The sequence below is a fragment of the Cupressus sempervirens genome, chromosome 10, assembly GCF_028749045.1.
Source record: "Cupressus sempervirens isolate cs-2001-9-10 chromosome 10, ASM2874904v1, whole genome shotgun sequence".
In the NCBI taxonomy this organism is placed as follows: Eukaryota; Viridiplantae; Streptophyta; class Pinopsida; order Cupressales; family Cupressaceae; genus Cupressus; species Cupressus sempervirens.
This window is the reverse complement of record NC_143127.1, coordinates 945,645,914-945,662,046: the sequence shown is the minus strand read 5'-3', so window position 1 is coordinate 945,662,046 and position 16,133 is coordinate 945,645,914. Positions and strand designations below refer to the sequence as shown.

At 38.3% G+C, this 16,133-nt stretch overlaps 1 protein-coding gene across 2 annotated transcripts in view; it reads left to right on the top strand.

The window, feature by feature from the left end:
- LOC149537093 (putative complex I intermediate-associated protein 30) overlaps positions 1-16,133 on the top strand; it is a 174,766-nt gene that overhangs the window by 57,527 nt on the left and 101,106 nt on the right. For both annotated transcript variants that reach the window (XM_089807088.1, XM_089807087.1), the window contains exon 3: positions 12,146-12,196. In XM_089807088.1, the coding sequence (XP_089663214.1) occupies positions 12,146-12,196 (51 nt within the window). The remainder of the gene's footprint in view (positions 1-12,145; positions 12,197-16,133) is intronic.

Here is a 16,133-nt window from a genome sequence, read left to right as displayed (position 1 = left end):
TGTATGCTCATTCTCCTTGTTCTTCTCTATGACTGTGGTATGGTCATCCTCATAGTCTGCTATACGGGTACCTCCTGGGACCCCTCCCTCCATATGGATATCCCATGGACACCCTCCAACTTACTCTTCCTAGCATCTCCCACCATATGGTAAAATTGTTGAATTTGGGCGTACTCAGGTACCCCTGTCGGCAACGGTCCTCTTGTTGGTGGTAGGAAGTTTTGAATCTGTCTTCTCCAATCGCCTCTTGACTTGAAATTTTAGATGCTACTTGTTGTGGTGTGACTGCCTGTTTAGGTTTCTTCTTCCGTAGTTCTCCACCAGTTGAGGCTACTCCAAAGGTGTCTATGTGAACCCTATATGTCATTGCTGGCTTGCAGGGTTCCACTTTGTTGACTTGAACTAATGCCCCTCTATGCTCAAGAGTTGTCTGAGTACGCACTGCTTCCAAAAATAAGGCTATGGCATGATGTGGCATGTAGAATGCCTTATACTTTAGGTCCATGAATTCTTGCAGCCTTTCTGAGAGGAACTGTGCCTAGTTGTACACCTATCCCCTATGCAGTACCTCCACCATAGGTAACATCCATAAAGCAATATTTGATGTGTGACTTCAGGTTGTAAGTTTGCTTTTCACCAAATAAAAAATGCAACACTATTCTTCATTGTTTATTAAATTTTTTTTTAAACCCCGGCTATTCTTTTTGCTAAGGATGCTTTCCCAGTCCTGCTTGGTGAGGTCCTGCCTACACCTTATACTCAAACGCTTCTGCCTTTCCTCCATTGTCATGAGGGTTTTTGTTAGCTCTTGCCCCCCTTTAGGAATTCCAAAAAGTTTATTTAATTCGTTAAAAAAAAAGGAAATTGTCAAAGTTTCTTGGGAATATTGGATTACCCATATGTGAGCTTCCTTATTATAACTAGGCATCATAGTTTGAAATGTAGCTTCAAATTCCTTCAAATCAAAGATTGGCATGAAAATCATTCTTTCCACCTGTGCTTTGCACAATGCCTCCTTCACAGGATGATGATCCTCTGTGTTCCCCCATCAAGTGCGGCATTCGCTTCCTACTACACTTTCGAAGGTAACGTTAGCAGGAGTAATCTTTTCTGCATTTTTTCCTTTGTTGCTTACCATCTTCCTCTCCACTTTGGTAGCCTGCAACACAGGGTTTTTCTTTTTTAAGTCGATAATTTTTCCTTTGCTCAGATTTCAAATACTTATCTTTACCATTCTGTGATAATGCACCAATTCCCAGGCTACTTGAACTGGTTGTGTGTGCCAATTGTTTCTCAATAACTTCATGCTTAATGGCACCTATCCAATGAGTTCCTTGTACCACTTTTTGAATACTTGTGCGCCTATGTCCTTTGTACTTGTGCCTTGTATGCTTGTAACCTCTTGTACATACGCCTCCTTTCCTTTTGTGCTTACGTGCTCAATGTCCCCTCCACTTCCAAATTTGCACATCACTCGTACGGTGATAGCTCTCGATGCTTGTATAATGTTGGCTATGGAAGTCCATACGTTGGAATTTGAAGTTGCTCGTACGACAATGATGTAGTCTGCAAGTGCTCGTATAGAGGTAGTTGCATGTATGACAACTATGAGAGGACCAGTTCGTATGGTACAAATAGAATAGTGTGGTAGATCAGCTCGTATAAGAGGATATGCCCATACAAGGGTGGAGATGGCAAGTATGACAACCAATTGATGGTGATTGAGAAGCTCGTACAAAACTGGTTTGTACATGGATCCTTCCTTCAGGTTATCTAACCATGTCTACTTCCTTCGCAGCCTCGTGTATGCTTATGCTTTTGTGAGGTTTGAGTTTCCTCGTCCGTCCATATATAGGGAAATTGTTAGGGTGCAGATCAATTTCCTCAATATTTTCCTTGACCTGTCTACTTTCTAATATTTCCTCTTCAACTTTTCTTCTATACCCATGAAATATTCCTCTTTTCTTATTTCTTTTGTTTTATCTTGTATTTCTATGAAATAGGTAGGCAAGAATTCCCTTCTGTCCTTATAAGGCTTTTTCTTTGATCCATTGACGAGATCTTTTAGGGGTGTCTTGTCTAAGGTAGATAACCTTAATGCCCCATTATCCTTGACTTCTAAATCCTTGTATGGTCCCAACCATCTTACATTAAATTTACTAGGTTTTATCTCATTCTTTCCATTATACTTGAGTACTAACTATCCAAGTTTGAAATCCATTCTTTTCAAATGTCTATCATGCAAATTTTTTTTCCTCCTTTGTGCCACTTCCGTTGCCCATTGAGTCAATGTTCTTCTTTCATCGAGTTTTATTAAGGTGTTGAGCCTCCCCTTCAATTCTCTTCATCTCCTAGTCTTTGTTGAACTATTATTCTTAGGCTTGGAACTATATATTCCATTGGTATAACTGGTTCTTGTTCGTATATTAGATGGAAGGGTGTTTGCACAGTGGTGGCCTTGTAGGTAGTCTTTTATGCCCATAACACTGTTGGAAGTCTTTCTTGTCTTTCCTGCCAATCTCCTTTTTCTACTTGACAAGTCTTATACAAAATTGTCACCAATATTTTATTTGTAGATTTTGCTTGACCATTTGCCCTTGGATAATAGGGACTAGAAAAATAATGAAAAATTCTGTACTAACTTGTTATGGTTTTGATTGTATGCTTTACGAAGTGTACCCCTCTATAACTTGTCAACTATAGTGGTATACCAAATCTGGTTACTACTTGCTCATAAAGAAGCCTAGCCGTATTGAGAGTTGTGTGTCTGGGAGTGCTCGTACCTCCGCCCATTTTGTAAGGTACTTTGTTGCCACTACTATGTATCTGCATCTGTGATTATTGCTAATAGGCAAGGGTCCTACAAAGTCCAGCCTTGAACACTCGAACAATTATTGTGGCTGTGATGGAAATAATGGCATAAAATCTCGTTTTAGGGGTTTGCCTGTCCTTTGGCATTTGTCACAGCTTAAGACCCATTCTTGAGCGTCTACATAGAGTGTGGGTCACCATAGTCCTGCCAATAATATTTTCCGAGCTATAGCATTCAGTCCCATATGGTCTCCTAGAAGCCCTTCCTGGGATTTCCTCCTCCATAATACATCTCCTTAGCACTTGGTCTGGCCCCCTCTTATAAAGAATTCCTTCTATCAACTAGATGACTTGCTTTTGAGTGCAATTTTCCTCCTCTCTGCTGCTGGCATTTCCTTGTTAAAGGTGGTAGTTGACTGGTATTGCCTGATCCCTTTATACCACTGAAGTAGTACGACAATTTGAAATAGATGAGCATCCGAAAAGTCCTCATTGACCCTGCTTCCAGAGGTTTCCCCTGACTCGATTCTTGAGAGTTGGTTTGCAATTACATGACTTTTTCTTGGCCGAGCTACAATTTTAAAATTAAATTCTTGTAACAGGATTAACCACCTACTCTCTCTTCCTCGAATCACAGGCTTGTTCACCAAATACATAAGTGCTTGGTGATCAACAAAAAAAAATGTAAAGGGCATCGCTAATAAGTAATGTCTAAATTTCTATACTGCATAGCCCATACCTAAAGCTTCCCTTTTAGTGGTGCTGTAATTGCATTCCGCCTTTGATAGCAACTTACTTGCAAAGTACATTGGATGGTCTAGTCCTTCCTTCCTAGCTTGTGCCAGGGTGGTGCCTATTGCATAGTTAGATGCATCCATATGAACGTGAAATTATTTGTTCCAATTTGGGTATATGAGAATCAGAGCACCTACTAGTCTGTTCTTTAGCTCCTGGAAGGCCTCCTTCCGTCCCTCCTCCCAACAAAACCATTCTCCTTTTCTAGTTAGTTTTTCCAAAGGTAAGATACTAACACAAATCCCTTTATAAACCTCCTGTAGTACCCTACATGTCCCAAGAAGAACTTGACACTAGTTACATCTGACGGAGCTTCCATTTTCAAGATGACCTTGAGCTTGTCAGGGTCTGTTTTCAACCCTTCTTTGCATACTATATGGCCAAGAAGTGGCCTCATAGGACCATAAATCTACATTTCTTGGGATTCAGCGCTACCCTTGCTCTTCTATATCGATCCATGCATTCGCCAATGACTTTGAGGTGTTGTTCCTTCTTACTGTAGATTGATCAATCATCGAGGAAGGCCTTAAAGTGTCCTACAAACATCCCATTGAATATATGCAAGATGATTCTTTGGAACGTGGCTAGTGCATTGCACAATCCAAAGGGAATCCTATTATAGGCATACACCCCATCTTCAACTACAAATGTGGTTTTCAGCTTATCCTCCTCGGTGATGCTGATTTTGTTATATCTTGAGAACTCGTACATAAAGGAGTATTTTTCATGGCTGGCCACCTCTTCTAGGATGCTATCAATAAAAGGGATTGGAAATGGATCTTTTATTGTTACCACATTCAAGCATTTGAAGTCGACACATCCAGATTTGATTACTGTCCTTTAGTGATATGACTATAGGGGATACCCACTCGCTGGTTTGTACTTTGAATATTATCCCAGCCTCAAGCATTTTTGTGATTTACTCTTGCACTTTGGTTGCATAATTATAGGGCCTCCTACGCATTGGTCTTGCTCTTGGTATCAGCAGTATTCGATGACGCATAGTTTCGATGCCACTCCTTTCAAAACCTTGTATGTCCATGCAAATATGTCCTTGTATTCAAGAAAGATCTTGAAAGCTTTCACCTTCAACACTAGATCCCAGCCATCTCCATTTAGAATCTCTTTTAGTTGATCTTTCCCACCCAACTTTTCTCTTTGCAACTTAGCCTTCTTGTACTCTATCTCCAGAAAATGTGTGTCGGTTTATTGTTAAGGGTTGTTGTACCCTCTTTGTATTTCTTATAGCCCTCCAGATATCTTTCTTCGGATTCAGCTTCTTGGATTTGCAACATATTACATTCTGGCTAGAATACTTCAGTCTCCCATTTGCCAATGAAACAGGCCATTGAGCGAACTCGTTTCGTCTTCTAAACACTCTCCAAGTTGGAGTACTCCTTCATCTAGGTCCACCCCTTCTCTATCTTCTCCCTCTGCCTTTGAATTCGATGCTAGGTCCTAACTCATAGTCTAGTTCCTCAGATATATTGTGTACTTTCTTCCATTTATCTCGATGGACAAGGTATTCCTCTTCCAATTATGGGTGGTCTTTGCTGTGACTAGCCATCCTCTTCCCAACAACGCATAATACCCTTTCTTCTCCAAGGTAATCACCACAAAGTCTAGAAGGAATTCGTGTGTGCCAATTACTCCCTTTTGCCCCATCAAGGTCCCTATTGGTTTGATTCCACCCTAGTCTCCACCCACTAGTTGGAATGTGGGTGGCTAGAGTGTTGGTTTCCCTATTCGCTTCCATGTTTCCTCAAATAGGACATTCACGTTAGATCCTCCATCGACAATAGTATTCGATAGTTTATACCCCATTATTTCTATTTCCACCACTGTCGGTGTCCTCCTTGTTCCTATGGTAAATAGGGTGTTGGTTTCTTTTCCTGCTTGCACTTCTTCTGTTTGCTCCTCGTAGAGTACACTTTTGATACTTTCTCCCTGTGTTATTGCTATTTGCAATTGAGGTAGTGTTTCTAATAGATCTGCAATTTTCACAGGGATGGTCTCCAGTACTTTGTTTCATGATGTTTGGTATTGATTGGGTGTTTTCTCCTTCCTTTATTATATTATCTCTAATGTCCTTTCTTGCTTCCTGAAATCTTTCTTTTTCTTTAGTTGCATCTGGATATTCGAGTTTCCTGGCTTGTATCCTTGTGATAGCTAATACTTTGCCCTCAAGTTCTGCAATATTGAGCATGTTTACCCCTTTTTATCTAGGGCAATTGGCATCCTCATGGTTACCTGACCTGCACAATTTACACAACATTTCTCCGTTCTGTCCTCCACCATTCTGGCAGTCCTGTGCAAAATGGTCCCATTCGTTGTAGCGCCTGCATTGGATCATGGGTCTTCCTTTAGAATCATACTAGATTGCTCTCCTTGGTGTATTGTTATTGTTGTTACTTCCTAACCTATTGTTTCTATATCCTCTTGGTAAGGCTTCTGTATTCGTGTTTCATGGAGGAGTGGAAGGTGGTGTGGATTCCTCCCCTTGGGTAAAGAATACTTGCGCATTCCGTGCTTTTAGATTGTAAGGACAGTCCTTGATTATGTGACCCAACACTTGATAGATTTCACAAAGGTCTTTGTGCAGCCATGTCCCTGTTGTATGTCCTTTTTCGCAATCTGTGCACCATAATTCCTTTCCTTCTCTTTTCTCCTCCTTACTTCCTGTTACTTCCTTCATTAGCCTCATCATGTCTTTCTGTAGAGCTTGGATTGTCTTAGATTCATCCCCACTTTCTTCTGAACTTTCACTTATGCTTCCTTGTCTCTTTTCTTTGGAGGTTTTATTTTTGTAATGTCCCCCTATTTTGAAGACTAATTCCATAGTAAATTCGAATAATTAAATAATTAGTAAATACTTATAAATATAATGATTGAATAGTAATAAAATCATAATATAAATAATATGATAAGATTGCAATTCTAAAATACACAATTATATAGTTACAATAATGAGAAATGTGTAATGAAGTGGTACCGATATATTTGAGGATCTAACAAGGATGAAAGCCAAACATGAAATAATATAATATTATAATAATGAGACTAGGTGGAAATAATGCAAAGTAAGCAACTACTCATTCTAATGATTGGGTTGATTGAACGTCAACATCGACTTCCCAAATCAATAGGACCGCATGGGAGAAGAATACAAGTTACAAGCAAAATAACTATCATAGCCATTTGAGCAATACAGAGTCGACAATGAACATGAGGACCAGCGTCATCAGTGGTCACCGCATCTATTTTCCCCACGATGAGAAGAAGATTTAATAACTCCTAAAGTGATATTGTGTATGTGTATTAGTGCAGGAGGAAAGTCGATGATATGCCAATTTTATAGGTACCACACACATCGACAACTTATAACTCTATAGAGAGAAAGGCCAGATAAAGTGGAATCTTCACCACAGTGACTAAGAAGATAATCATAATCACATTGACAGGATACTACATAAACCACTGTATCAATTCGTTGAGATTAGAAGTAACGAGTGAGTTTGATGGAATATACTAAGAGAGTCTATGGTTACGAATGTTTACTTAGAAAAACAATAATTATTATTCCAAACTAACATGAAACCGCCAATTGCAAAGGTGGCGTACTATCAAGAGTAGCGGTTGATGTGAAAAATCTCCTCAATGTATTGTGATAGAAAGACACGTTCCTTCCTATCTTCTCTTGGCAGATATATAGAGATAGTAGGGAACAATATCAAAAAAATATTGGAGAAAGTGTTTGGGTACAAATCTATAGTTGTAGATCGATAGAAGAAGATTATTCAGATCTAGAACTCGATAAAAATCCTAGAGCATATACCTCTCCAATTGATGTGTCAACCAGTCACGGGCAAATGTAGATGTAGATGTTGTTATTCGTAACAGTTGTGCAGGGCAAGTCAGTGGATAGGGAATAGAGTCCAAATCAAAATATGAAATAGTGGAATGTATCATATAATACGTAGTCAAGGCATTCTAGATTACTGCGACTGAAAATGAACATTGCCGATAAGAACAAATATACACGTGACATATAAGATATCATTTTACATTATCTGAAGCATTCCTACCTTATGCAATCCTTACATCTCGCTTATTAACTTAATATCATAACACAAAGTTATATATCATTGATATTATTATTATACAAATTAATTGAATTATTGAATACTGGACAGTAACGAATTATCTCAAAGAATAGTGATATAAGATTACGCATCAAAAGAACAATTGCGTAGGTCATCCATTAAGGATTGATAATTAATAAAAGATTCAAGCTAGTTGTCCTAAATTTCAAGACATCTAAACAAAGGGACATCACAATTTTCATTTTGTATATCCATTGCATGGGTGCACGTGTCTGTAAAGGATGATGGTGGTATAATTTTTTTTTCTTCGTAAGAACGGGGTTAGCCCTTTAATGAACCATCTCTTTTTCAATCCATCTGCCGGTTTGTTACCCAACTTCTCTATCAACTCCTTGAGTCTCTTGATGTAAGCTCTCATAGATTCATTTTTCCCTTGTCGTGTATTGTAGATTTCTATCACTATCTCATCATCATCACGTACGAGTCTTAATTTTTCCTCAAAGGCAGTACAAAGGTCTTTCGATCTTCTTTGCCGCCTTTGAGTCTGTATACTAATCAATAGCTATCCCTCTGAGTGTATCAGGAAATGCTTTCAACAATTCATTTGTATTATTTTCTCCATTGGCTTGCCATATCATTATACATGTTTTGCAATGACATGCAGGGTCTTTCGATCCTTCTCCAGTAAAGTTGGGGATTTTTTATTTGTCCAATGCCATCCTCCTATTGCTCTTCCCTCCTGTCGGGATGCTTCTTCTTGCCAATGCGTTTCCTCCCCTTCTGCTGGGATGCCTCCTGGCGAGCTAGATTCTTGGTTCCTTGGTCGATTGATATCTCCTCCTTGGGATTCTTCTTTGGTGAGGCTTGAACTTTGTTCCTGCCAGTGTTCCCTTTGTGTGGGGGTTTTAGGATCCTGCCACCTTTCCTTCCTTTGTAGTACTTCCAAAATAGCCACGTTCGCTATACCTTCTATAGTGTTTTCAATCAACCTTTCTTCGATTTGATTTGTACTCCCTAGTTGGTTCACTAGTCCTCTAACGTTGCAGCGTCTTTCCTCCTGCTGATGGAAACGTAGAATACGCATGATGACTTCCTCCTCGGTTTCTTCCTCTGGCACTCGGCTAGGGTATTTATTTGGAATAAGGGGCATGAGTTGGCTTAGTGCCTATTTGTCTTCCTTGAATTGTCACGCTCCACCAATTCCTCTGTCCTTTTAGCGAACTCTTGCAACACTTTTTGTCTTCTTCGTTCTCTTTCCGTTTCAGCTTTTTCTTCCTCCACAAGGATCAACTTTCTTGCTAACAGTCGAGGTCTCTGTCTAAGTAGATCATATGCAGTTGGTGGTACTGAAAGTTTTTCCTCCATCGTGCTCTCCGGAAGCGCTCTCTTGCTGGCTTCCCTTTGCACGTACTGGTCAACAGAAACTTCCCAGGCCATCACCAGGTCGCGTGTATTGATCTTCTCTGGTTATTACCTCCTCTTCTCCGTTACTATTCATTACTTGTATATGTGGTATGAAGGGTCTTCCCATTACTCCATCCTACCTAATCAATGACCTCTAGGTTAAAACATGGGCAATGATGCCAAAATATAGAATGGTTATCAATGCACAATATACAAAACGAGATAGCATAGATTCAATTGTACCAACATAACTTTCAATACTAATTCCAGAATACCACAATGGCAAGGAAATGTTGTTATTTTATTGATGACCAAAACCATTAGTACATCAATCAGAATTCAAAGTTCATATATAATGGTTCGTTGGTTGGGAAAACCAATAGACGCATCCTCTTGCTTCCTAACTACGAGACCCAACAAAGCTTAACCCTTGGTTTCAACTCCATCCCCTTGACTAGCTTTCCCCAACTTTTGCACTTTTGTGCCTACCTCTGAGAGTCTTGACTCCCCAGCAGGTCAAAATTGCTCGAACTCACTCTCAGACTTTTGGAGACTTGTAAGTATTTCCAACTAAGACAATTACCCCTAGTGCTAAAGCAAAAGAGGGGGTCCCAATTTTCAATGGGGCGATGGCGTAAAAACCGTACAGCTTAGTCAGTGATGTTTAAGGTGCAGTTGATGGTGAGAGTGGTGAAGAGACCATTCATAAAGGCTATGATGTTAATAACATAATGAACAACTATGGCAGAGAATAAGAGAAGCAGCAAATGGATCAGGGAAATCACTTTCATCAAATCTCCCATCAGCGACTTTACAATACAGATATTAATGATGACTTGCTGACTTATCATATGATATCAAGGAAATGATTTAAAGAAATTGGCATAGCGATGAATAGAGGAGTAAGTAATACCCAAAAGTAATCGTAATATGATAGACAACGACAATTATATAGAATGGTGAGTTTATAAGTGATAGAGCTTTAGAAGCACATGAAATATGAAAGATAGGACTATTTCCAGTGAATGGTATTCAAAGTCTGTCTATCATTTAGGGTGTTCTATGAAGAATCGCCTACAATAGAAAGAGAACAATAAAAAGAGTCTATTATACATTCGTTGAGATAGCGATTCATTGTGGAAGGATAGCAATCAAACTAATATGAAGCAATTAGTACAAGAAGAAGACAGCAATTATATAAGAGGTCAATGAAGTCAAAAGAAGAGACAAGTCAGCATAAATATTGCAGTAGCAGCAACTAATAAGTAGAGGATAAGACATCTAACAATGTTTATCGCAAGTAATTAAGTGGATATAAATACCAAAACAAAGACAGTATGAATAAAGTTGCTTCATTGTAGATGACATCAGCATATTAAGAACAGCTTGCTTATAAAGAACATCTGATATACACAAAAGCAGCTCATTATTAAGACAGCGTATTGTACCTTGATAAGTAATTAAACCAATACCAATAACTTGTCGAAAACAAAGACAACAACTATTAAGTTTTTTACTGATTATAATAAACAAATCATTTGGAGGAAAAAATTATTAATTTTATTTGAAGAAAATTATGATTCATGTAAACTGATATAAATCAGTGCTTAATATAACAAATTATTATGTCTGGAGGGACACATACTTTCCATGAAAAGCTACGTAAGATATGTATAAGATAGAACATGGTCGTTGTTGAGTAGAGATGTAAGAAGCGGCGACGAGTAGTGAATGAAAAGGAGTGTGTGCTGTGTGTGAAAAAGAAATATATATTTTCAGATTATTTGGTCTGATGTGTGTACGTGCACGCGAGTATATGTGTTATCAGAATTTTAAGGAGTTTATGTGAATAAAAAAGACTAGATAGTTCTTACACCAAGGAAGAGATTAGTATATAGAAGATGTTTTGAAGGGGATATCAGAAGATAATGACCGCACATATATAGCAGATCTATTAGAAGATTTGTGCCAATACAGAGTCCATCATCAGTTGGGAGTCGAGACAGCAATAGTATCAGGGTGGCATTTCAGACTAAAGTGAAGTTGGTGCTTTGCTTTCAGGGGTTGGTGCCTCTTGTAGGTGGTTGTCTACAAATCGTGGGAACAGGTGCTTCATTGAGTTGGTGCTCATAAAGTTAGGGGTTGGTGCCCACAAACATTGTTAAAAAAGAAATATATAAAAACAATCATTTGCTGTACTTTCCTTCTGCATTGTGTTTCCACATAAACATTGTGTTATTGTGTTCTCATGTGCATAACTGCCAATTTCGATAATTGATGCTATTGTGATGGGTAAAGTTTAAATTGTATGTTATACTGATTGACACCCCTCCCTGTAGTTCTAATCAATCAACTCTCTCTCTCTCTCTCTCTCTCTCAATATAATTGCATGGTCTTCAGTGATTAGATGAAGGGATGTTTTATGCTTATGGTGTTTTTAGAACCATGATTAGATTATTACCTTCATCTTTCCATGAATCAACTTCTGATCATGGCCGCCACTATTGAGTTTGTTTTCCAAAGTGTAATATTAAGATGGGCATTTGATTAACGATTGGGGGAATGGATATAGGGAAATTTTTATACATATGATAGATGCATTCATCTACTAATGTATACGGATAGCCCCACAAAACGATAGCAATAATTAACATTTTTGAGTGGTATATATTTTCAAATGTTAGTTTAGATGCATGATTAAAATCTTTTGTTTATTTATTTAAAAGAAAACAGTGGAATGTTTCCTCCCTTTTGTATGTCTGCAGATTTGATATTTTTCACCTTTGCCTTTTCAGCTTATAATAAAATGAGATTTCTTGATGTGCGTACTATCCTTTCTTTTATCGGATGATTGAATAGATGCAATGTTTTATGTTATTTTTATTCCACTTGATGCATTTTATGCGATGAAATGTTGCCACTAGTGTGTCATATGGAATTGAATCTCATGACCATAATACCTTATCCTTTGGAAGATATTTCTAAAAAAATTGGAATAATGCTTAGTCTAGATTTTTGGGTGGGATTTGCAGGTTTATCCTCAGCTTCATTGGAAATTAAAGGATCTGGTGAGAAGCTCAATGGTATGGGTTATTCTTGATTCTTTTACTCATTCAAGGCCCTTAAAACAATAAAAATTCATAACTTTTAGTTTCCTTAGGATGTGTAGAGATATGCTGTCATTGCATATATTAATCCAATGCATGGAATGAAGTATTTCCTTTATTGATAGAGTTTTCTATTGTTTCCATCACTATTATGTGCTCATATTTTCTCCAAATTCATAATTTATTCATGACATGGTGTTGAGGCAAGTGGAGAAAAATGATATTCAGTGCAACAAAAATTTCATGATTTTATTTGATTATATATTCACGAAGAAAAAAATAAACATGGCATTATTACATGAAAAAAGTGTAGAGAACTCCAATAGGGGAAAAATTAATATTAAAATTTCTTAGTTCTTGATATCTTGTCATTCTCCATTGTTCGATGGGAACAATTGTCTCCAGTTTTCAATGTTTTTATAGTTAGTAATATTATGAAGAAATATTTTGACTTAATTATGATAACTCTCCTAGTACAGTGCCGATGTATTATTGGGCATCAATGAAGATGTACATTCCTTTTTGCAGTTTCAAATAATTTTTGTTAAAAAGAATGTAGAGACATTAGTTGAATTAATTTGCCATATGAGGGTTTCACAGATTTTTTTACCTAGTTGTTTGCATAAGATTTAGAAAATTAGTCTAAACTGTCGCAACATTAATAGGAGTCAACTTGATCAGGGGAAATTTGATGCCTGTTTATAGGGGAATATGTTTTGGATTTTCAACCAATAAACATGCTTTTATGGATAGAACATCAAAAGGCAAATATTGTTTGAGCTTAATATATGCATGTCTTTTCTCCAATTTCACAATATATGTATGACATGGTGTTGAGTGTACATGTAGAAAAATGGAAATTTGTAATAACCCTCCTCAAATCTGCCCTCAAAAAATGCTGATGAAAGCTCAAGGAATTTCATCAAACAATTCACATGCAAGGGACGTATGACTGATATAGTATTTCAGCTAGCTTCAAATGACCTTTTTACAATTTGCATCAATGAAAATCTTGTGCTAGAAGACTACAATGGACTACACAAATGACTTAACATGAGTGTGCTACTAAATTTGACAATATTCAGTGCATATATATGATCTAAGCACGAGAAATGAACACCTACAGCCAACTGGCATTTTTACAAACAATTGGTATGCAAACTAACTAGCTGATAAATAATGATATTAAATTGCTTAAATGACACCAGCAACTATTATCTTCTTAAATGCAATGAAAGTTACAATGCTCATGAAATATGGCCAAGACTTTGGCATTTACACGGATTACAAAATGATAATGCTGGTATAATGCACACTTACAGCTGAAAGCTTATAACACCCTAAAAACAATACTAACAAAAGAACCTGGTTGTAGATGGCTGAAATAATTTCCTTCTATGCTGCCCATTCTGCTTTGCTTTTTTCGAACTGCTTTTTCGGTCTGCTTTTTCGTATCCGCTTTTTCAGCCTGCTTTTTCAATTCCGTTTTTTGAACTGCTTTTACGGATTGCTTTTTCCGCCTGCTTTTTCGGTTCCGCTTTTTTCAGGCTGCTTTTTCGTATCTGCTTTTTTCAGACTGCTACCATGTTGAATCTCAAGACCATATCTTTCAATGGCGTCAAGATTTCCAGCTTGAAGGGATTTCGTCCTTCAAACTATTGAGATATAATCTCCAGTATATTCTCCAATTTCTTTGATATTTTCAAGCCTGAATAAATGAGAGCTATCCTCTTCCTTTTAATCCCTTCCTCACTTGCTCCACGCTTCCGTCTTGCCAATGTGGGATAATACATGACTTTTAATATTACTTCTTTTTTTCTTTTTACAAAGTCCATGTATGTACTCAAAAGGGGGACTCTTGATTTTTATAAAGTGACTTTATGAAACATTATAATATTTAATTTAAATAGTCACTTTACCGTTGTAACTTCAAACATTAAAATAATATACCAAATAAACTCGAAATCCCACATATAATAGCTCATTAGAAAGTGCCCAACAAAACGCATCTCATCCTGTCATTGAAAATTGAAGACACTGCATCGCCCTATTGGCTTACTAAAAATAGTAAGTCTTCCTGACAACCCAACAAACGAACTTCGTTTGGCCTGTAATTAAATTTGACTAGGTCAAATAACCTCAGGATCCCTTTTGAAGTCCTGGTTAGCCCTCGGGACCATACAAGAATGGGCTAACGACAACATACCTCCAAACTGGCTAAGTGGGGGACATTACAGTCCGCCCCTCTTGAAATTGCTTGTCCCCAAGCAATCTCAACTTAGGATGCTGAATAATCTCCTCTGCCTCCCATGTCGCATCCTCAACTGGTAGGTTCCTCCACTTTACTAGGTACTCCCTGATAGTCCGCCTGCGAAGCACCCTCTCCCTGGAGTCAAGTATAGCCTCAGGAATTAAGATAAGTTTTTCCTCATCATCGAGAGGTGGCAATACTACTGAAGGCACCACATTATGCCCCAATGCCTTCTTAAGGTGTGACACATGGAACACGTTATGTACTTTACTGTCTGCAGGCAGCTCCAACTCATAAGCTACCTCACCCACTCTCCTGATTACTTTGAATGGTCCATAGTAGCGTGGTTTCAATTTCTCTGCTCCACTCCTCTTGAGAGAGGACTGTCTATACGGTTGTAACAGAGGTACACCATGTCTCCTACCTTGAAAGATCTCTCAATCCTGTGCTGATCAGCATATTGCTTCTGCTGAGTTTGTGCCCTTTGCAAATTTTCCTTCAAGGATCGCATAATGTCCTGACACTCCTGCAATATATCCTTGGCCTTAGGCACCCTACTGTCCCCAAATAACAAATCCAGAAATTAGGAGCATCATACCCATACAGTGCCATGAAAGGGGACATTTGAATAGACATATGGAAAGAGGTATTATAGCAGTACTCCCCTAGATGCAGCCACTTCACCCAAGCCTTTTGCTCTCCTGCAATGTGGTTTCGAAGGTACCCCTCAACCCATTTATTCACTATCTCTGTCTGCCCATCAGTTTGGGGGTGGTAACTGGTACTCGGAGTTAGCTCTGTTCCACACAACCTGAACAACTCCTGCCAAAAGTGGTTCATAAACTTACTATCTCTGTTGCTGACTATGTTCCGTGGCATCCCATGTAATCTAAATACCTCTCGAAAGAATAGCTTTGCTGTCTGTATTGCTGAATATGTGGATGAAATCGCAAAGAAATGTGCAAATTTCGTCAATCTGTCTACCACAACAAAAATACAATCCCGACCCTGTACCTTGGGGAGGCCTGTAATGAAATCCATGGAAATGCTATCCCACTTCTTCTCTGGTATGGGTAGGGGCTGTAGTAAACCACCTGGAAAGGAATGTTCCTGTTTGTTCTGCTGACATACTGGGCACTCCCTAACAAACTGAAGCACCTCTGTTTTGAGTCCTTTCCAAGTGAAGTGCTCTCTCACCTGCCGATATGTCTTAAAGAATCCGGGATGTCCTGCCAATGGTGAATCATGAAATGCCCTCAGAATCTTCTGCTTCATAGCAGACCCGGGTACTAAATAAATCCTTTCCTTGTAGATGATCAAATCATTTACAACAGTATATGGACTATCCTGAATAGTTCCTTCAATAACACTAGATGCCCAACTATCCTTGGCATACTCTGCCAAGATCAACTCTCTCCAATCGTCCATGACTATCCCAACAGCAAGCAAATGAGGCCTTTTGGATAAAGCATTTGCGACGATATTTTTCTTCCCTTTGACATAGACTATGTCAAAATCATAAGCCTGTAACTTACCCATTTCTGTTGCCTGTCATTGAGATCCTTCTGTCCAAGGAAATGTTTGAAGCTGTTATGATCTGTTTTTACTGTGAATCGGCTCCCTGCTAAGTTTTGCCTGAACTTAGCTAGCGCGTGCATGATT